At 16.5% G+C, this 26,993-nt stretch overlaps 2 protein-coding genes across 13 annotated transcripts in view; one reads left to right on the top strand and one right to left on the bottom strand.

Annotated features, from left to right (window-relative positions):
* Positions 1–3,800: 3,800 nt before the first annotated feature.
* On the bottom strand, positions 3,801–17,476 carry LOC122719249 (cysteine-rich PDZ-binding protein). 3 transcript variants are annotated; one of them, XM_043944912.1, is made up of 3 exons: positions 13,885–14,015; positions 13,002–13,159; positions 3,801–4,232 (listed from the first exon to the last, which is right to left on the bottom strand). In XM_043944912.1, exons 2-3 carry the CDS (start codon positions 13,131–13,133, stop codon positions 4,098–4,100), a joined length of 267 nt encoding a protein of 88 aa, XP_043800847.1. In that variant the 5' UTR covers positions 13,134–13,159; positions 13,885–14,015; the 3' UTR covers positions 3,801–4,097. The 3 variants fall into 3 exon arrangements, with proteins under 3 accessions (XP_043800847.1, XP_043800846.1, XP_043800845.1); XM_043944911.1 differs by lacking the exons at positions 3,801–4,232; positions 13,885–14,015 and adding an exon at positions 17,340–17,476 and having other exon boundaries at positions 12,766–13,159; XM_043944910.1 differs by lacking the exon at positions 3,801–4,232 and having other exon boundaries at positions 12,766–13,159.
* A 5,736-nt stretch (positions 17,477–23,212) lies between these two features.
* The window catches only part of LOC122719288, a 118,990-nt gene continuing 115,209 nt past the window's right edge, over positions 23,213–26,993 (top strand). For all 10 annotated transcript variants that reach the window (XM_043944976.1, XM_043944975.1, XM_043944974.1 and 7 more), the window contains exon 1: positions 23,213–23,346. The gene's annotated coding sequence lies outside the window, so the exon portion shown is untranslated. The remainder of the gene's footprint in view (positions 23,347–26,993) is intronic.

The following is a 26,993-nucleotide window of genomic DNA, read 5'->3' as shown; positions in this document are numbered from 1 at the left end:
AATATTTATTTAAAAATTAAGTAAAAAATTAAAATTATTTTTTTATTTAATTTTTTTTTTTTTTAGTATTTTGAAATATTTTTAAAGCTAATTTTTAGAAATAAATATCATTAGCATGAAATTAAAAGGAAATCAACATGGATTAGTGGATTAATATTTCCTTGCAGTCTTATAAGAACTTAAAATATTACAAAATAATTTTTATTAATAACTTATATAATTATTTTAATATAATTAATAATTAATATAATTATTAATAAAAATTATTTTATATTAATTTATATTAATTATATATTGCATATAATATTATTTTATATTATTTTTACATATATTATATAACATATATATAATATATAAGATATGATATATATAATATAAATATAAATATAAATATATACAAACATATTCTGTTTGATGTTCGCAATGGACGTGTTGATATATTTAACTAAAAATTTATTTTCATATTATTTTAAGATTAATTCAAATTAGTAACATTATAATAATATTAATACTTATTATTGAATTATGCAAAGCAAATATATTGATTTTACAATGATCAATTATATCTAGAAGTTTACATTTTGTCACGATTTTTACATTTGTATACGATGTATTTTTCATATAAAATAGATTTATTATTTTATTGCAAACATTTTTTTTAAAAAAATTGAGGATGAATAATTTTCAAAAATATTGTTTTGAATGTCATTTAATAATTTCATCAAATAATTTATTTTTTTTTAATTTGCATCTCTTTCTTCATTCTTATGATAACTTTTTTTTACTTTAATCAATATATTTCCATTATTGTTAAAGAATGATTAAAAATATAAATTGTAAAAATATTGTTTTCTATTAAAAATATTTTTATGTATTTTGTTTTTTATATCATGGTATTTTATATGATATATGATATATGATATATAATGTTAATTAATGAAAAATTTCAATTAATTATAAATTAATATAAACTAACTTAATATAAATTCTAATTATTAATTAGACCTATATAAGATAACAAGATTAAAATACAAGGAAATATAATTAAAAAAAAATTACAATTGAGAAAGATTTGTTTGAAATAAAATTAAATGTGAAAAAAAATAAAAGTTTTATTAAAAAATATTACGATACAATAAAATTTATTACATAATACTATATAATATATTTTATACTAAATATTTTAAATAATTTTTTTGAGAAATGGTAACTAATTATTTAATAACATTTGTATGTATTACAAATTTATATTTATACATGTAGATTGGCTCTACAAAAGAAAAATAGCAATTAATAAATGTAGATTTTATTTTTTATATATTTTTATTTTATTGCATTTACCCAATTTAGTCTTGAAAATGATATTGAAAATATCATAAAATGTTGAAGCCAGTGAAATGAAAATATCATTAAGATTGAAAACAGATGTAATTAAAACTAAAATAATCAAATCTTTAAACCACGTAGAATTAGAAGAAGAATAAAGTAATTTTTTGCATATATAAATTACATATCGTATATAGGTTAAATTTTTAGACATAAAGAAAGACTTAAAGAATGTGAAAACAAAAAACTTGCTAGCAACAATTTCATACAAATTGCTAATAAAAATAATAGAAGTTAGAAAGAAAATAGATATTTTAGATATAAATAGATATATTAAATGTTATGAAAAATGTCATTAATATTTCTAAATTACAATATTATTTATTATTTTAGATGAACTATTATGGAAATAATATATCTGAATGAAGTTACAGAATAATGAGTGTGTGAAGTTATAAAAAAAAGATTATGTAACTAATGTAAACCATTAGAAATTAATTATAATAACATCAGTACATTTAATTGCATAATTAAACATTAATATAATATTATTGTATTAATTTTAATCTCTAAATGATATAAAAATAAACTTTTAATTAAATATGCCAAGATATTTATTGTGCATATCAAAAATCTTTTTTTTATTTTTTTATTTTTTTCTCATTTTTAGTAACTTTAGTAGATGTTATACTTAACATAAAATCAACAAACAACATTGATCCAATGTTATTTATATTATTTATATAAAATAAAAAATAAGAAAATATTAATAGCTTTATTCTAAATTAAAAATTCCTTGATAAATTATATTCTACTTCCATTATTAGTTTAAGAGTTTTTAATTTAATAAAAATAAATTTAAAAAAACTATATTTAGAATTATATTTAGAATAATTATGGAGTTTTCAATATAAATGGTAATTTTTTTTTTTATTGCAGTATTATCAATTTTCACAATTTTGAGAAATAAAAAAAAAATAAATTAAGATGAAGCTAAATTTTTATATATTATATATATTTTTATAATAAGCATATTAAGTTGATGCTTAACAACAGTTAGAATCAGTTCATTTATTTTTTTAAAAAGCAAATTTGAATTCAATTATAATATACTATTAATATTCATTACAATATCCATTACAAGTTTACCAAAAAGTACTCAAAATTGTTTATCTTCAAAAAAATTTGCAACTTCTCTAATTAACAATATTCTCACAATTTGTTTGCATAGAATATTTATATGTCAAAAATTATATATCGAACTTAATTATTATATATCGAATTTATCTTTTCTTTTACAGTTTTTATTTTTATAGAAGATCAAGATTCTTATAAAAAAAAATCACGAATAAATCACTCAATTTATAGTATAACAAAGAGAATGAGTTTCAATATCTTTGTTGCTCATGTCATAAAAACAATATAAATACACATATATTAGGTACAAGCTTTTCTATTAATGAAATTTTTAACATAAAAAATTTTACCTGAAAAGAAATTATTTCTATTAATAAATGAAAATAGATTATGAAGATACAATAAGAGTAAATAAATAAATAAATAAAAGTAAATAAATAAATAAAGTAGTATTTATTTGTTATATCCATATAACTCTGCATGTTTTTGAAATTATTTTATGATAATAACTATGATGAAATAATATATGAATAATATATGAAAATTTCGAATCTTTATAATTTCGCCTTATTATTACATATCTATAGTAGAAGTGTAGTTACGAACGTATTGAATCAAATATAAAATAAAATCAAATTGTTTTCTGTATATATATAAATAATATAATAAATTTTTCGATTGCCATTTTTTAATAATATTATATTTTAATAATATTTTAATAATAACAAATGAGAAAAATAATTTTTTTATATTTTTATGCAGCCTTGTTCCAATAATTTGTCTTCGACAATGTCAATCTGATTATTTTATGTCAATATCTCGAATAATTAATTCATGATTAAAGACATTTAGATTGTTATGGGAAACCAACAATTCAAAAAATAAAAAACAAAAATAAAAATAATAAAAAACAACAAAAAAACATGGAGGAGTTTAAGTTTAAAGTTTAGGTGGAAATAAATTAGATTTGAATTTAGAATCTACAATTTTATCACATAATATTGAAAATATTAAAGTAAGATCTAATCGTATCTTATTAGAAGATATCCCAGGTAAAATATAATATTATATTATTTACTTGTTTAAATCTTTTATCAAAATAATAAATTAATATTTTTTTTAAATTTAAATGAATAAATTAGAATTAATTAAGATAATATGTAACTTAATGAAAACACAAGATGATAGATCATCAAACAAGTATAGATTCTAAATATACTGTGTTTAATAATAGTCAATATATAGAAAAAAATAACAAAATAAAGATAGTAAATATTTTAAAAATTCTTGATGCATATGAATTATATAAAAGAGAGAAAACAGAAATAGATCGATATAAAAAAAACTAATAATAATATATTAATTAAATCTTTAGAATTAAAAACATATTTGAAAGTTGATAAGAAATACTTAAATTTAATAATAAAACTGGTGTCGGCTATGCATCGAGTGCCGCTTTCGAAGCTAATATCCCATATCGATTTGACATACTTGGTGTTATGTGGCGTTATATTTCCAGCTTTGCAAAGGGAAGCTGGCGATGTAGATGTTTTATTGCTTTAGGCTCGGAAAAACCCTACTCCCAGCCGTTAGGCAATACGTATCTTATTCTTCTAAAGAGACAGCTCGTTTAGTCAGCAATGAGAATGATCGGACCGCGCCAATCGCTGTCCAGTGGAGACCACGAGGAAGTAGAGCCGTCGGTATTCGCCAGGTCTCATACCAGGTCGATTTTCACTATTGCATCTCATCACATCAATATTTACCGTCTGCTACCGCAATCGGAATTAAATTTAATAGTATAAATTAATATATATTCAACAAGAATGAAATATAGATATTATAAATTTTATTTTATTTCAGGAAATATTTCATCAAACCAATTCTTGGCATTCTTAATAAAATGGATACCATAAATATTCGCCAATATCAAAAATTTATGACCTTAGAAATAAATTCGAATTTGATCATATCAAAAATGAAACAAGTCATAAATAAAGAAAAATAATACTATTAAAAAAATAATATTATTAAATTTTATATTATAATATTTATATTAATTGTAATATATTTATATTATTGTAAATATTTATATATTTAAATAAGTATTATATATATATTATAATTTACTAAAAAACAAAATAAATATGATTTCATGAATAATTTAGCAAATTTTGTAAACATTAAATACAATAGAATCTTCATTATTCGAACCTTACTTTCTTATTAACTGATGATATAAACACTTATTATTTAAAAAATTATTCAATTATTTGCATAATATTAGTATATAGATAAAAAAAAATCAAGTATCTATCTATCTAAAATTTAATATAATTTAATAATAGATTATAAATTGGCATTGTGATTTTAGAAATTTGAAAATAATATAATAAATGATATGTAATTCAAGAAATAAATCATAGAAAAAAATTAAATATAAATTTATGAGCGAAAATAAAAATAACTCTGATAATGTTTTCGTAAATAAACAATATTTCTATGCATATAGAAGCATTTATTATAACAGTAACAATCTTTAAATGTTAATAAATGTTTAAAAAAAAATGTATAATATAGAGCAATTTGAATAATTTATTAACTCAAAAAGAAAAGAGATCAAAAGACTGAAAAAATTGATTAAAACAAATATATATAATAATGGATAATATTTAGTAAAATTATCATCATTTCATATGAAACGCAATAATATAAATTATTGAATTATCTAAAACTATATTACACAGATAGATTACCGATATTACTACTATTAATCGAGATCTTATTCATAATTTAATATATAGCTAATCACAAGAATTTTTTTATACTATCTTGTAAATTCAATTATTATGAAAGATTTGATTTCAATAAAAACTTATATAAAGCAATATATTAAAATTATTAAAATATATTAAAATTGTATATAGAATAATTTATTTTTGAATAAAAAATTTTTTTGAGTATGTGAAATCAACTCTCATTTTTTCATGTTTTGTATACAATTTTTTTTGGAAATATATTTTTTTCTATCTCCGATAATAGAGATAGAATTAAATATTTTATAATTTAAAATTTTGTCTTGAATCATTATGAAATGAAATTATGCAAAGAAAAAAAAATAATATTCAAACTTGAAAAATTGATTTCACTACTTCGAAATGATATGATATATATATATTAATAAAAAAATGGTCTCATATTATTATACTCGCAAGATTTCATATGAAATAAAATTATTATTGATTTCAATAACACAAATTTAATTTTTATTACATTTTTATGCTTTATTTTATGTTTTATTTCTGCATTTGCAGAAATACAAAATTGTCAGAAGAATTCAGTGGTTATATTAATTCAGATAAAATGATTTAAACATATCAAAATAACATTAACATTAACGGTATTACGTAATGTTGAACAAGATAAAAAAGCAGGCGTTGATAAGAAGATTGGTATTAATTTTTTATGAAATATTCTACAATATATTTTACAATAAAATTTTAAATCTCGATAATCTAATTATGGATGATATAGATACACATCTTTCGAGATGATATTTTAACAGTTAAAAATTTAGATAGAAATAGATTAGATTTAGATTCAATTTGGAATCTACAATTTTATCACATAATTAAAAATATTAAATTATTAATTATTATTAGAATATGATCGTATCGTCGAATTCTGCCTTGAAAAATCAATTTTGACCAAAATTATAACTTTTAGATACGAAAATCGTTATTATAGCAAAACGCTGCTTCGAAAATAATCAGTTTTCAAGCACAAACTCACTGAGTTACGTCTTATTTCTCACTGAAAAATCGATTTTGAGAAATCGAGATTATACAAGACATTATTCAAAATTGAGATTATACAAGAAAATTATTGTTATGGTTAAATGCAATTTTGAAAAATATTGGTATGACATTATTTTAGCATAAATTTTGAAGCTGCATTTGGCCGTAATAGCCGATCTTCTTATTAAAAAGCTATGATTCTGATCAAAATCGATTTTTCAGGGCAGAATTCAACACAACTCGGCGAGATTAAATTACAGAATGTCATTCCGATTGTTTTCAAAACTACCATTTCGTTCGTACAACAGCGATTTTCTTGAAACTAAAAGTTTGATCAAAATCGATTAAAGGCAATTTTCAACTTGGCAAGTTTGGATTATTAAGCGTCACTGAGTTTTTTTAAATTCATTTTTATATTTATCTAAAATTATATTTTTGTCTAAAACTATATTTTCTCGATTGATGTTGGAGCATTCTGATTTCACACTCTCATTGTTTTTTCAAGACTTAATTTTAACTTAATGATATGAAAACTAGTGGAAATATCGTTTGCTGAAGTGAGTGTTGCTGATATGTATAATATATATTATTATATATATAACTTTTGAACTATATTTTGATTTATGGTCCCTAATATCTTTTTAAAGAAATTACAAAGATATTTCGGTTGATAAAATAAGTATATATATTTTTATTAAAAAAAAATATTAATATTATCTCAATTTTTTACTCAATAAAAAGTTTTTTAATTTAATTTAATTTTTTCTTGCAAAATAAAAATTTAATTCTAATTTAATTTTTTAAAAAATGATATTTTTCAAAACTTCTATCTATTTACATTATTTATTTATCTATTCTAATATCTATTTACATTATTTTTAATTATGCCTAATTATTTTAAAAAAAAGTTCTTTAAAATAGAAAAAGAAGGAACTCAATTTAATGTTAAAAATAATATATATAAGATAAGTGTATATATATTTTTTATTATCAATATAATTCTCATAATATTAATAATTCTCTTTTTTTTCGGAATATGAGTTTAAATTTTAATTAATGATTTAAATTTTAAAGGAACTATAAGTTTTCTTTCATTTATTATTAATTGATATCTAAAAATTATTCTATTAATATTTTATAATATTTAAATAATATTATTATCTATTTTATTTCTATTTATTATTAAATTTTTACCATTTTTTTAACTTGTATAATAGTTATACTATTAATCCCATTAAAATTTTTTTATAAATATTTAGAATTTAGAATCTCAAAACTATTTAAAATATATTTAATTGTAAAAATACTTAAATTAAAAATATTTAATATAATAATATAATAGGGATATGTGAATACAGAAATTATGGGTCAAATTTAGATCAGGAATTTTTTTCGAGCTAAGATCTTGAAATTTTAACAGGCACATAAATATTATATATTTATATATTTTACATGTATATTTTAATTATAATTATTTATTTAATTTAATTACATTTATTTAATTTAAATATATTTACATGCCATTTTACGAAATTTAATTCAAAAATCGATATTATATTTGGAACATGATTTTTTAGACTTATTTTAATAATAAATTTTAATATATTTATATATTTTTTAAATTCTAATATGTTTTATACATATATAATTACTTATATTGTTATACAATTACGTGTTTTATTTGTAGTGTGTGTTTACTATGCAAATATGAAATATTTTAATATTGTGAATATTAATTCAATGTACTAGAATTGCGGTAATTGTAACTTAATGATATTAAAATTTATATCAAAGTTACATTATAATCATATAACAAAAAATTTCGAACTATTCGTGCATACAACACGAATAAAAATTCATCCGTATGATGTGCGATTATTGCGGTTAATAAGTCAAAGAAAATACAGTACCATTAGCGCAATATTTATCATATTTGATTTTCATTACAAGTGATTAATTATTAAATTATTAAAAAATTAAATCAATTGATTTAAAAAATATTTGTTTAATAATAATATAATAATAATATCATTTTGTTCTAATGAGATATAACAGCATATCACATTCTCAAAGAGAATACAGCGAAGTTATAGCAAAAAATGAATATATAAAATTTTATCTACCATAAAAAAATCATTTTTTTTTAGATATCAATATTTTTTTAGCAATAATTCAAAATTCTCTTCTGGAATTACTGAATTACAAGTTTAATTACATTAGCTAATCAGTGCAATGAAATGAACAATGTGTTGATCCAATATAATGTATGTTTATTTTATAATTATATATTATTTTTCAATTATTTAGTGTTAACATTTAGTTAATGTATAAATTTATCAAAAGTTTGTTTGTCAATGTTAAGAAAAAATATTCAGAAAATAATGATCTGCTAGTATTTCAAAGTTTCAAATTGGGTTTTCAATGAGTAATTGATTTTATTTATTGGTGAATTATTTTTTAATTTAATATAAATTATAATTTACGATTCATTTTTTTATTTCAAATATGATTAATTGTTCATTTTAAAAAAATTTTGATATAAAAAAATATTGATTTTTTTATATTATAATTTTATCAATAACACAATAACAATTAATTAATTAGTTTATTATTCATGATAATTCGATATAATTTTTTATTGATGAAAAAATATTTGTTATATTTAACATGTTTTTTTTTAGATATGTTATTTGGATTTGTTCGTGCTTAATCAACGATATGTAATGAACGCTATTCAACTAGACAAATTTTTTGCATATTATACGAAAAAAAAAAAATAAATATTGCAAATACAATTTCCAAATCAATTTCACTCACCGTGAAGAACTTCCATGACCAAAATGTTTATCAAATCTTATTCTATTAAATTTTTTTTTGTAAGGAACTTTGAAAAAAAAATAAAATATAATTTAATCAATGATAGAAAATATCAAATAAAAACTTCAAAAAGTATGTAAACACTTAATTCACAATACTATTTCTTCAGAAATAAATTACATTGTTGTATTAAAGTTAAGAAACATTTCAAACAATTCAAATATTTATTTTAATTTCTAGATAGTAAATAAATAATTTCATTAATTATTACATTTAGAATATATTATATTTAGGAAGATCAATACATTTTTATTCAGAATTTATTTATCAATCAGAATATCAATTAATATAAAAAGCAGATATTTAAAAAATCAAGATGATTTTAAAATTTCTAAAATAACTCCACATAAAAAACACATATGTGATGAGATATACTCCTCGAAACTATTTAAATCTCGTATCTTATAATTTTTATAAAATCTTCTATTTAATAATTATTTGAAATCAATAAATTAGTTAAGACTTGTATATAAAAATATAATAAAAATATAACAAATATCAAATATATAATTCTATTTCTATCTTTATTTATTTATTTATTTATTCTTATTAATTATTTATCAAATTTTATCAAATTCAAGTTATTTTGGCCGTTTCATAAGTTAATTTTGATTTTTTCTTAATATCAATTTTGAATAAAAAAGAATTGAAAATTATTTTCTTTTATTACAAATATTTTAATAATATTGATATATCGAATTATTAACATATCAATATTTTTAATTTATATTTTTATATTATCATGTGAAGTTAACTTTAATAATTTATAAATCAATTCCTTAAATATGGCTTCAATATCACCGATAAAGCGAAAATAGATTTTTCAAAATTTGTTAAATAAATGTGAATATTATTTAAGAATTCACTGAACGATCATAAAAAATGAATCATAAAAAAAGTTAAAAGCCGATAAACAAGAGCAATTCACTCAAAGAATTTATAAAATTAATTTAATACGAAATCAAATTAATTGTTTTTGATTAAGATATATACAAAACTTACTATATACTTCAAAATATCCAAATCTTTCACAATATATTTTGTTTTATATTTTTATTTATATATTCCAAAAAAGTTATAAATTTTTAATAAAGTTGTTTTATTTTAAAGAATATATATATATTCTCTAAAGAAACATTGAAATACGGAACGGAAACACTATTAATATAACAGAACACTATAGACTAACACGATCTTGAAGAAATTTTGGGAGAAAAGATAGAAAAAAAATTATCAATTAATATAGAAATCGAATCAAATATAAGATCTTCTATAAATTTCAAAGCAGTTTTATAAAAAAAAAATATTAATGAAAATTCAAAGTTTTATTTTAAAATTTTCTCCAGATATCAATTTACATTCTCAATTTCGTGAATTTTTATAAATATGTAATAATGTCAATATTTATCGATAATTATATCAATAGTCATAGTCATTCTTTAGATTAAATATATATATATTATGATATAATACATAATTTTTAATTTCTATCTATTATAATGTTTTCCATGTAAAAAAGAATAAAAACAGAAAAAATATTTTAATTTAACTTTATAATTCACAAATTTTATTCGTGATGAATTTTAGACTTAAGCTCAAATTTGATATTTAGATATATTCACTTTTACTACTATATAACTATATATATTATTACTATATAATTTTTGTGAATGTCCATTCCAATCCAATTTTTAATTTAATAATTAAATTTTCTTTCAGCACATATATATATATATAATTCTGATACAAAAATGGTAGTTTCGGCATAGTATAATAAAATATTCGCTAATTTTAAGTTTATTATTAAATGTATTTCAAAATTTCAAATTATTATAACATAATTTCTCTAGTAAGAGTTTTCATCTTTTCGAAGATAAATCTTTATGATACTATTTCAGCTTTCAATGAATTTTAAAATTTAAATTTGTTAGATTTATTGCATGAATAAAAATTCCAGAAAATGATCATTAAAATGATGATAAAAAATCAGTTTATTATCAAAAATCATTAAAAAATTTTGAGTTAATTTGATTTATTATATCATAAATTTTAATCCGCTGAGATTTATAAAAATATAAAAAATATAAAAAAGATATAAATATAAAAAGTAACAGCTATAATTTAATATATTATTATAAAATAATAAAATTTATCAAAATCAAATAACATTTGTTTAATAACACGTTTTAATTATTAACTATACGATATAAACTTAATTAACAATAAGCATAAAATAAAAAAAAATAATAAGAGTTTGCTAAAATTTAGTGATACTTAACCATTGATTAATTAGTAGTTTCAATTAATTGAAAGTAATATAATAATTAATTGTAGTTAATAATAGTTAATTGTACGAGTGTAAAACAAAAATACATTTAAAGTATCTTTTATGTGATCGAATTTTGACTTTATGTATTCTATAGATTAAAATAGATTAAAATTTATATATAGATTAAAATTTTATGTAAACATATAATATTGAAAATATTGTTAAAGAATTATAATAATAAGTTAAAATATAAAATTAATGATAAATAATATATTAATTTAAAAAAATTAAATTAACAATATAAATGTAATAGTTATTAGATGTTATAATAGTTCCAATTACAAATTAATAAAAAAAAATACAATTTCTGTAATTTCAAAATGTTCATTATTCTTGTCAATATATAATTGACAGCAATAAAAAATTGAATTCAAAACTCTTTAAAAATCTTTTGATTTTGTTTATTTTAACAATTGTTGTTGATTTTAACTTATAAAATATATAAAGTTTGTCTAGAAAAAATTAGAGTATAATGAAAATCTCAAATAAAATTTATAATTTTAAAATATTTAATGCTATTATTTACATATTCATTTTAAATAAAATGAAATAAAAATCTAATATATATTTTTAAATAAAAAAAAAGCTATTATAAAAAATTCAAAAATATATTTTTACAAAAACTTATAATATTATATAGATAATAATATAAATATAGATCATAAAATTATAGTTTATTTCATGCAAAGTCTATTATAATAAATAATTTAAGAACAAATTTAATATAATAAAATTTATTTGTATATATATATAAGTATTTATTTTTATTTTATATTTAAATTATATTATTTATTTTATATTTAAAAATTTTAATAATTTGTATTTTTTTCAAAATGAATATATTGAATTTTTACTATTATATTATTAAATAATACTTTCTAAATGATAATTAAGATTATTAATATTTTATAATAATAATTTATATTAATATATTACATTATCTACTTAAATAATGCATTTTAATCAGTCAGATATTTTTTTTCTTAGAACATTTTTTATTTTATTAAATACAATATAAGATTTCTTAGATTATATTTAAAAAATAAAATTCAATTGATTTTTTTATATAATTTATCAACTTTTATTGTTTTTAAATATTAAATTATTTCATAAAAAGTTTTTCAAATATAAAGTTAAATTCTAAATAATAAATTTAGTTTTTCTTTTACAAAAAAATATTCTTTTCTTTTACAAAAAAAAATAGTATTTATTCATCATATTTTATTAAAATCACAAAAATATACTTAGTTATTATTATTTAGTATTTAATATTATTGAATTAGTAAAATATTTGTTTAAATAAAATTAATTCTTTTAAATTAAATTAATTCTATAGTTGACATGACATAATAACAAATGAATTTCTATGTAGCAGATTGTTTATAATTTTTTGTACTCATTAATTTTTTACCACACATTGCACATATAGCTTTCTTATATGCACATGATTGACAATAATGAGATCCAACTTGATGTACTTTTTGTCTACATATTCTGCAAGTCTCAAAAGTAGTAGTATAAGGATTAAATCTTGCCTTTCCTGCAGAAAGTGCTTTATTTTCTCCGACTTTACGTCCTCCACTTTCTACTGTATTTCTTGCACCATTTTTCCAAGGATCTGGAGTTATGACTTTTCCTAATTTCTTCTCACACTTTTCACAAACCATTTTGAGTTGGATATTAAATTTTTATTCTAGAATAAAATACAATAAAATATTTTTATGTGACTTTTATATTATAGATATAATGTATGTTAATACTTTGTATCTTAACTATAAGACTAAATTTATATCAATGATTATTTTACAAGTAATTTATTTTATGTAAAATGTATAAAAAAAATGATAACTTGTATCTGTTTATATTATATTATGATAATATACTATTTTAGAAATTAGATAAAAATTAAAAATATTGACTTATAATATATATAATATAAAACATTTTTAAAAACTTATTGGAATAGTAATGAATAGATAGATAGAATTTTAAATTAAAATACAAAACATTAGTATAAAACTATATGATAAAATTTGCATTTGTAATAATTATAAACAAAATATATTGAAATAAACTATTAAATAGTATATTAAAATATTATAAATTAATTAATTTTTAATATCTTAAAAGAATTATTTAGATATTTAATTAAAGGAATATTTATAAATTTTACTTATAAATTTTTTTTAAATTTACTTATAAATTTTACTTATTTCATATTTTTAAAATATCAATTTTAAAAATATCAATTAATCAAATCAAAACATTTTTTATTTAATTTTAAAATTTTGTTTACTTCATTTTTAAAGTAATAATCAAGCATATATTATATATTATATATATTATACACATGATTACTTTTCATTTAAACAATAATTAATAAAATATTAAAATAATTAATAAAAAAAAATACTTAACCTATTAAATATTATAGTTTCGTAACATTCACAATTAATAGATATTTAAAAACTTAATAATATAACATTAATACTTATGTAGACAATGTTTCAATTTCTGATTTATTTAATATCATATTTAATATTAGTAAAAATTATATATCAAGAAATATATATTATGCATACATACATATATATATATTTTATATATTATATATATATATATATATTTTACATACATACATATATATATATATATATATATATACATATATATATGTACATATAAAAGTACTTTTTTTAACAGCTATTTTATATTTCTTAATGTAAGAGAATTCAAATTATATTTTGTAGAAGAAATTTTATGATATTTACAAAAATATTTTTATATGTGGTACAATTAATTTATTATTACATTTATAGTATTATTATATTTATATATAAAAAAATATCCAAAAAAATAAAGACTAAAAAAAATTATAATATTTTGATTTTAAATATATATATATATATATATATATATATATATATAAGTATTTATGCATTATATGTTCATTAATTCAAATCACTAAAAATAAATCACACAATTGTTGTGATTACTAATTATTAGCAAAATATCAATATCAATATCAATATCTTTATTTAAAATCACAGTATATTTTAAATACAAACACAATAAAATAGAGAATAAATAAACATCTCATGGAACTTCACGTTATATGTTTTAAAAATACCAACTTAAAAAAAATAAAGTGTCTCTTATATCCTCTATGATTTATTACGATCAATATAGGAATTATGTTTATTTTTAAAACAGATATATAATTTTGAACGATTTTACAATGAATGAAATATGTGTATTAAATTTGTTTAAAACAATTTAGTATTTATGATAAGAAGGAAATCTCAAGATTATATCAATAAAATTTGAAGATAATTCAATAATATAAAAGTAATAGTTTTTAATGATTCAAAAATAACGAATGCTTCATATTTTTTATACTTATACTTTATATTTTTTATATTTAGTAAAAAATAATATAAACATTGACACTAAATGAAAGCATTGACACTAAATCAGCATTTATTTAATGTTAAGATATCATTTTAATATTTTATATAATATAAAAATATAAAATTATATATAAAATTATGCAGTGTAATGTTTAAAATAAATATCAAAAAATTAAAAACACAAAAATATAAATGAAAGATGATATTGCGATTGCATAAAGAAAATCGTACAACAAGATTACAAATATTTTGAATAAAAATAAATCCATGATATTGTATTATAAACAAATTAAAAATTAAAGGAATTATTGCAAACAAAGTTCAAATCGAACAAAAAAATTGATTAAAAGAAAAGAGAAAATTATCATTCTATGAGAAAAAATTCTGTTACATTTTTTCTTCAATTCATAAAATATGAATAAGAAATGATGAACTGAAATGTTTGACAAAGAAATTGCAAATTTTATTGATGAATCTTAAATTGAAATAATATTAATTTTTTTGCTCTCTTCTATATGTTGCTATATGTTCCAAGATATTTAGAACAAACATTTATATGAAGAAATATTTTCCACATTGAAAAATAATGAGAAGAAAAATGAGAAACATTTGGATTTTATTTTTAATTTTAAAATAATATTTGTTACTAGCAATATGTAGTCTACATCCAAATCAATTTGTTCCAAATTATTAATGATGATAGTAAAAAATTTATAGCATTTATCGTTAATCTAATTACATTTTTCACTTTGATTATAAAAAGATTTTTAAGATAAAAATGTCTTATATATGTAAGTAAAAATTTAATTTTCTTGTTATAAATATGATAACGTATATTTGTAATTTTTAGACATGATTACATGGAAAAAAAAAATATGGAATTGGAAAATTGAATAATAAAATATATATTATTCTATTATGATATAGGATTATATGATTGCTAATAAATTTAATATTTATCAATAGAATACTTGATAAATATTTAAATATATTTTTTTGAGAATAATCTCAAAGATAATATAAATAAATTGAGATTATTGAAAGATTTCCATTTTTAATAAGATAATGATTCAAAACATAACTTGAATGAAAAATAAAAAAAATACATTACATTATGAATTATATATAATATTTCATTGCAAAGTCGAAATATCAATTTATTGAAACTTTATAAACTGAAATGTGTAAAAATTTCAAATAATATCATAAACAAAAAAAAATTATAGAAGTATGAAATTCTATTGACTATATTTTTACAAAATCATTAGACTATAATATATCAATTATACAAATTATAGTTAAAAATGGTCCAACAAAATATTAATATTAAGTAAAGTAAAAATATGAAGCATCTGAATACTTTTGTGAGTTATTAATTAGATGTTATTATAAATGTATCATAATTATGGCCTACATTGTTAAATTACTTTTAATACACAATAAATCAATAAATTTTGTTATCTATTATAAAATCATATGTAATATATAAATAATATTAAATATAATATATTTACAATTTGTATATAAATATTCACAAAATGAAAAATTCGTTGAGCATTATAAAATAAACCAAAAAAAAATGCATTTTCAATTTACAAATATAAATTTAAAAATTTAAGTTATATTAAGCGATTTAAGCAAATTTAATTTATCAATGTAAATTAATGAATCTTGCAGTTGCATGAACATTCTCATGCAAATAATTATATATGAAATAAGTAAAAAACAATAATATACACTAAAGAGAAATAATAAATTTATTTAAAATAAGAATAAAATATAGAATATATTGTTAATAAAAAATAATTTTTAATCTTTTATAATAACAATAAGATTGCTTAAAATATATTACAGAACTAAAAAGATATCAAAACCAATTGTTAATTTATATTATTATTTTATTATTATTTTAGTTATTTTATTATAAATTTCTATTATTATTTTATTTTATTTTATCTATAATTAATAAAGATTAGATTTAAAATTAATCTAGATTATAGATCGTTAAAGTTAAGTATATATTATGAATATTTTTTATATATTATTTTTTTGTGAATAACTAATCATAAATATATATATGTACAGTATATATAAGACGAATTTTTAGAATTTTATATCTAATGTAAAAATTACTATAGATATAATATATTAAGAAGTTCCTATATATTCTGATTTAAATGTTATTTATTTAACTATTAAAAATATGGAAAAACATTTGTCATAATTATTATTAATTGATTATTATTTAATTTATTAAAAAGAATTTTTAATTTTTTTTACTTTTTTTTAATTAGAAATAAAGAATTGATTTCGATAATTTTAAAATATATTAAAGAAAATTTTGCATTATTTTTTTCTATATGTTAGGCTTTAGTCTTAGTAGAAATTTGCAAAAAATTATTATTATTAACTAACTAAATTTTGCCTATATTTATGTATCTGTCAGATGTAACATATACTTACATGCATCGATGTGTGATTGCTGCTTATTTATTTTATACACTATTTTTTATAAGAAAACAATGGAACATTTTATAAGAAGAAATTGAAATAATCAAAAAAATGTTTTACAGACAAAAATTATTTAGTTCAAAAAATCTATCGTGTATAATTATTTTTTTTTAGGTTAAGTGATTTAATAAGATTTTAATCATATTTTTTTTTAAATAAAATGATATAATTTTGAATATATTAAATAATTTATTGAAGTATTTCTTATAAAAAAAAAAAATAATTTAATTCTGTCAAGAATTTTAAATCATTAATTTAAAAGATATTTAAATTTAAAAGTCAGAGAATGATATCTTAATTTAAAAATTATGATTCGAATTCATGAGTTGGAAAGATGAATGAATGAATAATGATTAAAGTCTGATAATTGATAATTAACTAGGATAATAAAATCATGAAACATAAAACATACATTCGAAATATATTCATTTTCTTTATTGAATTAAACAAATGTTATATATTGAATTAAACAAATGTTATATTGAATTAAACAAATGTTTTTAATTAGTATATATAGTATTAAACACACAGTATTTAACACATAGTATTAAATAATATCGTTATTGTAACTTAATCATTGTAATTCGAAGTACGAACAAGTCCAATTAAAGCAAATATTAAATATAATAAATATTTTTTCAATAAAAAAATTTTTTTATCGATAAAAAATTATATTAAATTATATTACGAACAGTATATAAATTATAAACATATTTTCGATATTCAGTATATATATTCAATAAACTTCAATACTTTCTTCAATATATGTTATTTAAATTTGTTTATTCAATAGGATATATATATAATCAACGCTTGATTAGATTACGCATTATATCTATGATTGATTAGTATTTTTTATTAATAACTCGTTAACAAAACTGTAATAAAAGTTTTTGCAAAAAAAAATGTTGTTTGAAATTACTTAAAATTATTTTAAAAATTACATAAAAAATATCCAAATAACAAATGTTTCCACATTTTTGAAACACCTTGTATATATTAACGAAATTATTGAAGTAAAAATACAATTTCTAAAAAAAAAACAATCATCCGTTGTAAATAAATATATTAGATATATATATATTAGATATTAGATATATATTAAATTGTAAAATTATTATAGAATTTAATCACATTATTTGATTAAAATCATAAGCACATGCAATTATAAAAAAAATAACTTATCAATAGATTATAATAGAAGAAGAAATAAATTTATCAAAACTATATTTTACTTTGTAATCGATAAATAAATAATATTTTTAGATATATTTTTAAATTAATATAAAGAAATAATTACAAATTAAATCAATAAAATTTAAATTAAAATTAAAATCAAAATTTAATTTTATTTAAAATATAATTTTATTTATATTAAATCTTAATTATAATTTAAAATATAAAATTTTATAATAAGCAATATTTAAAATTATAAAAATAAAATAAAAATTAACAATTAAATTAAGAAAAACTAAGGAAATAGTTAAAATAAATATATATTTTAGACTTAATTTAATGATTAAATTTAGATATTTATATATTGTTTTATATTTATTATTTATCCTTATTTATATTTATTTATTCTTTTTTATATATTTTTTTTATTATATATATTTTTATATTTATATTTTATTATATATTATTTTGAAAACAAAAATTTTATCATTTACCATATGACAATTAATAAGTAGATTTTATTTTTATAAGACATGTAGACATATAGACATTAAGACTATATCAAAAGTTATTTTAAATATTTATTATATAAATATATACTATATTCTATATGGTTTAAGATTGAATTAATTCAAGATGACAATAGAAATTAGAATTTTTGTTATCGTAACTCTCTATATTTGTTTGCAATGTCAAATTCAATGCCATGACAATGTGATTTAATTTAATTTTCATAATAATAACATTTAATATTGTAATAATAAAAATTATATTTTTATAATCATAATCATGATTGATTTATGATATAAAATATATATTAAAAAAAATCATTCTCAATTTTTTATGATACAAAAAATATTACTTTTTCCATTTCTATGTTTATGAGTTGTAATTAAATACTTGCTTATATCATTTAAAATAATTTATATAAAAAATTACATAAATTTATATAAAAAAATAGTTTTAAGTAACTAAGCAATATAAATCTTATATATATAATATATAAATATAAATCTTATAGATCTAAAATTTTGCTTAGAAATATTTCTACATTGTATTAAATTTAATTATATTAATTAATTGATCAAATTATAACTTTGAAGTATCAAAAATTGTCAATTTTTTTTGTTATTTAATAGTTTTTGACAATTGGAATTCAAAAATATGATTTCGCATTGGATAAATTGTGAATATGGCATCATTGTAACTTATCAAATATGCTTAAAATTAATTTTATACTAATACAATACTAATACAATAATAATTTTTGAATCAGTTTCTAAATTTAAGATTTTTTGATTTACTTACAAAAATTATTAAAAGATACAAAAAAATATTAACAATATATATATGCTAAAACATTTGTAGTAAAATATTCATATTAATTATTGATTGAATATCGTCAGATTATAATATTAATATATATTGTCGCAATCACATAAGCGTATTCATTTTATTTTGAATTTACTAAGATTTATTAAGAATTAATAATGAAGAATATGAATGTATGATACAAAATATTGTTTAAACGCGCATTATCTTTCGACTTGCTACTACAACGTTAATTCTCTTTTAACTCTTACTTACTGATTGATTTTTACATCTTGGAAACCGATGATAAATAGATGTCTCTTCTTTCGCATATTTTTTTTTAATCAATATTATTAATATATGTATACTTAATTGCTATTCTGTATTCTAAATATAATTTTAACAAATTTTTAAAAAATTTAATATAAATTTGTCTCCCAAATATTGATATAAAATTTGATATAAGATTTGTTTGCCAAATTATATTAATAAATTGGCATCAAAAATATATTAAAATAAAAATTTTATTTTAATTTTAATTTTTATTAAATAATTGTACTTCAAGGTTTCAAAAATATAACAAATCTTGGAGACAAAATACACTAAAATCTTCTATATATCTTAATATTTACAATATTTAAAATATTGTATAACTAAATTTATATATCTCTAGACTTTATGGTAAATGTTAAAGAATATCATTTTTTAAATAAAGTGCGTCAAAAAACTAATGACAATGGAATAATTAATGTAATTATTGTATCACCATATATTACAATTATTTATATACATCTATATTATTATATAAATCTGTATATTATTATATAAATACTTTTTTTTTTATTTTAAACAGGAACAATTATATTGTTTTTCATTGATAATATTGAAACATAGATAATATTAAATTTATCAAAAAATTATTATATATAATAATTTTTTTAATATATAATTTTTATTTTCAAAATATCATATTTGTACTAATCTCTATATTTATATAAATATTATTACAGACAATAAGATATAACATATAATATATAAATATATAAATATATAAATATATAAATATAGAATGATGGGATTACAAAGACAATAAGTGCTTGGATCAGCAATTAAAATATAAATATTATATTTGTATATGGCTTTATATATATATGTATATATACACCAATGTATGTACCATATATATATACATATACCAAATTTTTATAAAATTTAACTTATTTATATATTATTATATATATTTTTCTCTATTATTATTGTGCATCAATTTTGAAATTTTGTACCAAATTTTGTTATTAAATTTGCATTAAATATTATAATCTTAATACTATAATCTTTTAATGCCAAATTGATTACAATTGTAGCATTATATGGATTTTTTTACAAATCTTAAAAAATATTATTAGAAATGAATGCACAATATTATTTATTAATTCTTTATTTTTATATTAATATATACATAATTATTATAATTATATAATTAATATATAAATAATTTTCCTATTTTTTGTATTATTTGTTTTTTTTTTAAATTTCTTTTAAAAATATCTTTTGCATATTCAAAAAAAAGTTATATATATTTGCAGTTCAAGAAATAATTTCTGTTTTGCATATTTTGCCTTATCATAATGAATCATTAATATAAAAAAGAGATGTGTAAATATGTAAACTTAATATAAACATAATGTTTTATAACATATAAAAAAAATTAATATATATAATTCAAAACTATTATATTATTAAAAAATAATGATAGTGTAGTTCTTTTTATTTGAAAGCAAAATGCAAAAGTAAACAAATTTTAATAATATAATATAGTTTTTATATATTTTGGTCTATAATAATAATTGCAATATATAGTATTATTTCGTTTTTATTGTTTTCTGATGTATTTTCTTAGAAAATAATATATTCTAATATTTATTACATTCTTAGAAGCAAAAAGATAAACAAGATTAAAAAATTCAATCAAATAATATATAATGCAGATAATTCATTAATATGTTTTCGCTGTAAATCTGATAAAAATATTGGTATAAGTTTTAATATTAATTTATTATTGTTAAATAATTTAATAACAAAGTTTTATATTAAATTTGATAATATTTTAATGATAAATTTGTGTCAAAGATTTTGAAAATCTGAAATGCAAAAGTTATTTTTAAGGTTATTTATAAATATAATATATTTTTATAATATATTTTTATAATCATTAATACATTTTGATATAAATTTGGCCTTATTATTGATATTTTAATAATCAATAAAATCGCAACATTTATGATTCAATTTGTTTATTTTCGATGATTTGAATCATTGAAGAATATATAATTGAAGAATATATAATGTTCTTAAAAAAAAGAAAATACGAAAATAAATATATATATTCATTTTTAAATTCTTGAAGTGATTTCAATTGATATTTATAATTACTAATTTATAAAAAATAACTCTTAAAATCATAATAAATAATTACTAAATTGTTATAATAAATAACTACATCGTAACAATAAATAGTTATATATTATATATAAATAATATTTATTATTATTAATATTTTAAAAAATCAATTAAAATTTTGATTTTATTAACTCTCAAATTTGTTTATTTCTTAAATAACGATAAAGATAAAAAAAATGTTATTTTTAGTATAATAAATATAAATATATAATGATATTATAATTTTTTTATTTTAATTTTATTCATAATTTAAAAAAAAATATTTCTAAATAAAATTCTCTATAAAATAAAAAAATTAATAATTTACAAAAATATATAATTATTATTTATTTATTATTTCTTCAAATCCTTTGAAATCCCTATAAATAGGGGAAATATAAATTGTTGTGATAAATTATGTAAAATATTTTACTTTTTTAAAGATAAATTAAGTCATTAAGTATAAATTATTTAAGATATACTATTTTTAAGTATTTTGTAAAAAAATATAATATACATATACAATATATATATATATTAAAAAGAAATATCTATAAATTTGAAAAGAATTTATTTTATTATGAAATTGTAATTGATAATATATGATTACAAATAAATGTATTACTATTATATATTTTTTTTTTTCTTCTATATATATGTTCATAATTATTTTTTTAGTTCATTAAAATTTTAATAAACAAACTAATAATATGAAGAAATCTAATAATAAAGAATTTTACATATTAGAACTGATGCTAACTTTTGATTTGATTAGAATCATACGATTAACCCTCTAATCAAAAACAATGAGCAATGTTAGTGGAGGTAAGAGGGTTGAAAGAAAATTCGACGCTAGGAGTGGCGTACAAGTATGGGCGCCATCTATTCGTTCAGTATCTGACTACCCTCTGAAGACTTCTGTACTCGCGATCGTATTACTAGATTATTACGATATTTCGTGTGACAATTTAATTTAGTACATCATATTATAACAGAGTGACAAGAGTGTATGTTTTAGAACAAGTATAATGAGGTAAATATAAACAATATAAAATCTTTTTAAAAAACGTATTTTATACGGCTACTGTCCTCGATGCCAGACACGCGTTAACATGTTGGATCGATTTCTCTTCTTTGCAAGTATTACGATAAAATATTCTATAGAAGATTTGATTACAATTTTGTAGTTCTTTTATAATAGAAGTAGTCTAGTTTCTTTTTATAATAGAAATACTTGCATTTTGATTCATGTTTTTTTTTTCTTGTTTTTATTGAATCTGTTTGAAAATGAATAATTTGATATTCGAAAAGGTCAATTCACGAAATCTCTAGATGAAAAGACGCTTACAGTCAAAGCTTTCCTTTTTTTCTTTTGTAAAATTCTTATTATAATATTCTTCATATGATAACATCAATAAAAATTTGTAGAAATTTCGTCGATTTATATTTATTTCGAATATAGTTTTAATTCAATACAGCTTTTTTTTATTTCTTTACTTACAAATAAGATTGTTCGATCGATTTTTTTTCGAAATTTTTAATTATGTATTAAAAAAATTAAATACGATTTTGATATTTTTAAAACATAATAATTTAAATAATAAATAATTCTTATAAATATACCATACAGGATTTGCATTATTTACGATGCTTTCATTTTAGAATAGATACAGAAATAACTATTCTCAGTACTTTAATCGAAAAGAATAATTACTATAAAATACATATTTCTTTTATATAATTACATAAATTTTATATAGAAATTTGAAGAATATTTCTTTTTAATATTTCTTTTATAATGTTTGTTTTCGAATTTGAATTTAAAATTTATTATTAAAAATAAATATATGTATTTATGTACATATATACATATCACTTATTTTTTACAACAATAATATAACTTAAATTTATAAAATTTATAATTTTTGAATTATTGATATCATCAATTATTATTATTTGTATTTTTTATTTATAGAATTGTGTGAATGTATTCTCAAATTGTATATTTCTAACTTAACTTAATTTTTAAGCAAAATTTATATGTAATTTTATAACGAATCAAATCATTTAAAATAATTTTTTCTAAAGTCATAATTTTTGAGTTGTTATTATTGCAGCAGATGAGCAATATGTATATAATATAAATATTAGTTATTATTTTATATATTATTTTAAATGATATTATTAGATATTATTTTTAAATGAAATTAGAGTTTTTCCTTGAAAAAAAAGGTTAGAGATTATTGATAATAAATTATAAATTATTATTAAAAAGTATTATAATTACAATTTTACATTCTATCACAATAAACTTATTTTTTATATGATTTTCATGAATAAATTATTTGAATATTTAAAAAAAATTATAATATATAATTAAATTATTTAATAAAAAAATTATAATAATAAAAAAAATAATTTAAAATTAAAAAGAAATTTGTTATATATATAAATATAATTTTGCATTAATTCTATTATTAATTATAATATAAATGTATATTTTGTTGTATTTGTTGTTTAACATCATTATCTACAAAATTGCATTATTTGGAATATAGTAATAATTTAATTTTAATAAAATTAGTAAATAAAAATAACAATAATTTATATAAAAATTTTATATTATAAATAAAATATAATATTTTTAATTGGTATATATATATTTATTTTATTTATTTTTAATTTCTCTATTGTATTTCAATAATTTTTTATTTCAATGAAATTTTTAAATTATTATCATATAAATAGAAATATTAAATTAATTTAATAACTATTGCCAAATCTTTTTTAATATTTTCTTTATATGTATATATAACATTTTTTATATATCATCTTTTAATTAAAAAAGTTTTAATTATTGAATGATTTAAATTTATATACATTTATATTGATGTATATAAATATTATTTTTATTTATATTTATGTATATCTATTTTTTTAAGTATGTATGCTTTTTTTTCTCTAAAAAAGATATAATTTTTTATATTATTGTATTATTATGTGTTAATGTTTTATATACAATTATATTTATAATTTATACCATATTATTTTTATAATATACATTATAATTTATGTTACAATATTATTTATTATGTCAATTTACATTTTATGCTAGAAATATTTTATTAATTATTAATAAAATATTAATTTTATTAATATTAGAATATTAATTTTTAAACTTTTATTTTATTATCTTTATTGTATATCTTCAAAAAAAGCAAATAATAAAATCAACAAAATGTATTATTATTTTAACAATAATTTAATTATTGTTTACATAATTATAAAATTAAAAAAAAAATGTCATTATATCTGAATATGATTATTATTATTATATTATGTTGAATATTATATTTAAATAAATAATCATAAATAATATAATTTAACAAAAACTGAATATAATATTTCTTAATGCTTAGTTCAGATTCATTATTCATTTATTATTTATTTATAATTTCAGAAATAAAGGAAAAAAATTTGATATTTTTTTTCTTAATCATTTCTTTTAATTTTTTTTATTATTTATTATTATTTTTTATAATTTCAATATAATCAAATTAAAATATAATTGTAAAATATAAAACAAAATATATATTATTATTTTTATTATAAAAATCTCAGTAGTTCGATTAAAATAATTTTATAAAATGAAAAATATAAGTTTTGATATTTTGATATATAAATTTTGATAATTCATTATTTTATGATATTTTAATAAAAATATTATCAAATGGTTAGTCCGTATAGCAAAATTCTAAAAATTGCTAAAGATTACAAATAATAACTAAACAAAGTAAAAATATGTCGTAAATAAAATATACCAAAAATATTACGTCTTAAATAAAAAATATCAATATTATTAATGCTTTATCTCGATTTTCATAATTGTAAAATATATGTATACGGTATTACACGCGATATGCACGCGCGTGTAAATAATAGGCAAAAAGCAATGAATGTATAAGAGTCAAATTATTATTTTAGTTAATTTCAAATAAAACGATTGAATATATATGCACAAAATATTTCATTACAATTTGTATAAAAATTATTGTTTAATCCATACAAAACTTCTTTAAATTTCGTTTTTATGTATATATATGTATATATATATGTATATATTTTTATCAGTTGATCCATGTGGGTTTATATTTAATTAATTGATTTATTAATGTATTATAATCAGTCAATATATTCATATATGCATATATTTACTTATATGAGAATCATATTTTTTTTGTTTCTTCTATAATAATAGTTATATTTAGAAATTAAAAATATTTGTTAACAATTAATTATATATATAATATTATATATATAATATTATATATTATATAATATATATAATAATAATAATTATAATATAACTCTTTTTCGTATATGATTTTCTCTTTCGTATATCAAAAATATCGACCGAGAGAATGATAAACGCATATTCATGTCAACTTACTAAAAACTTACTATAAATTTAAAATTGCAAACATAAGAATTTGAAAACAATTTATATGAATTATTATATATGGAAAAATATTAAATAGAATTATATTAATATATTAAAATAATTTTATAATTTTTTAAAATTAATCAATTATTATTTTTCCTTCAAAAAAACTGATAATTTTCATTAAAATATTTTATATAAATTTATAAAATTGTTTACAAATAAGAAAATAATATATA

Source organism: Apis laboriosa, unplaced genomic scaffold (assembly GCF_014066325.1).
Source record: "Apis laboriosa isolate Shangri-la unplaced genomic scaffold, ASM1406632v1 scaffold71_cov137, whole genome shotgun sequence".
NCBI lineage: Eukaryota > Metazoa > Arthropoda > Insecta > Hymenoptera > Apidae > Apis > Apis laboriosa.
This window is presented reverse-complemented; position numbering and strand designations above follow the sequence as displayed.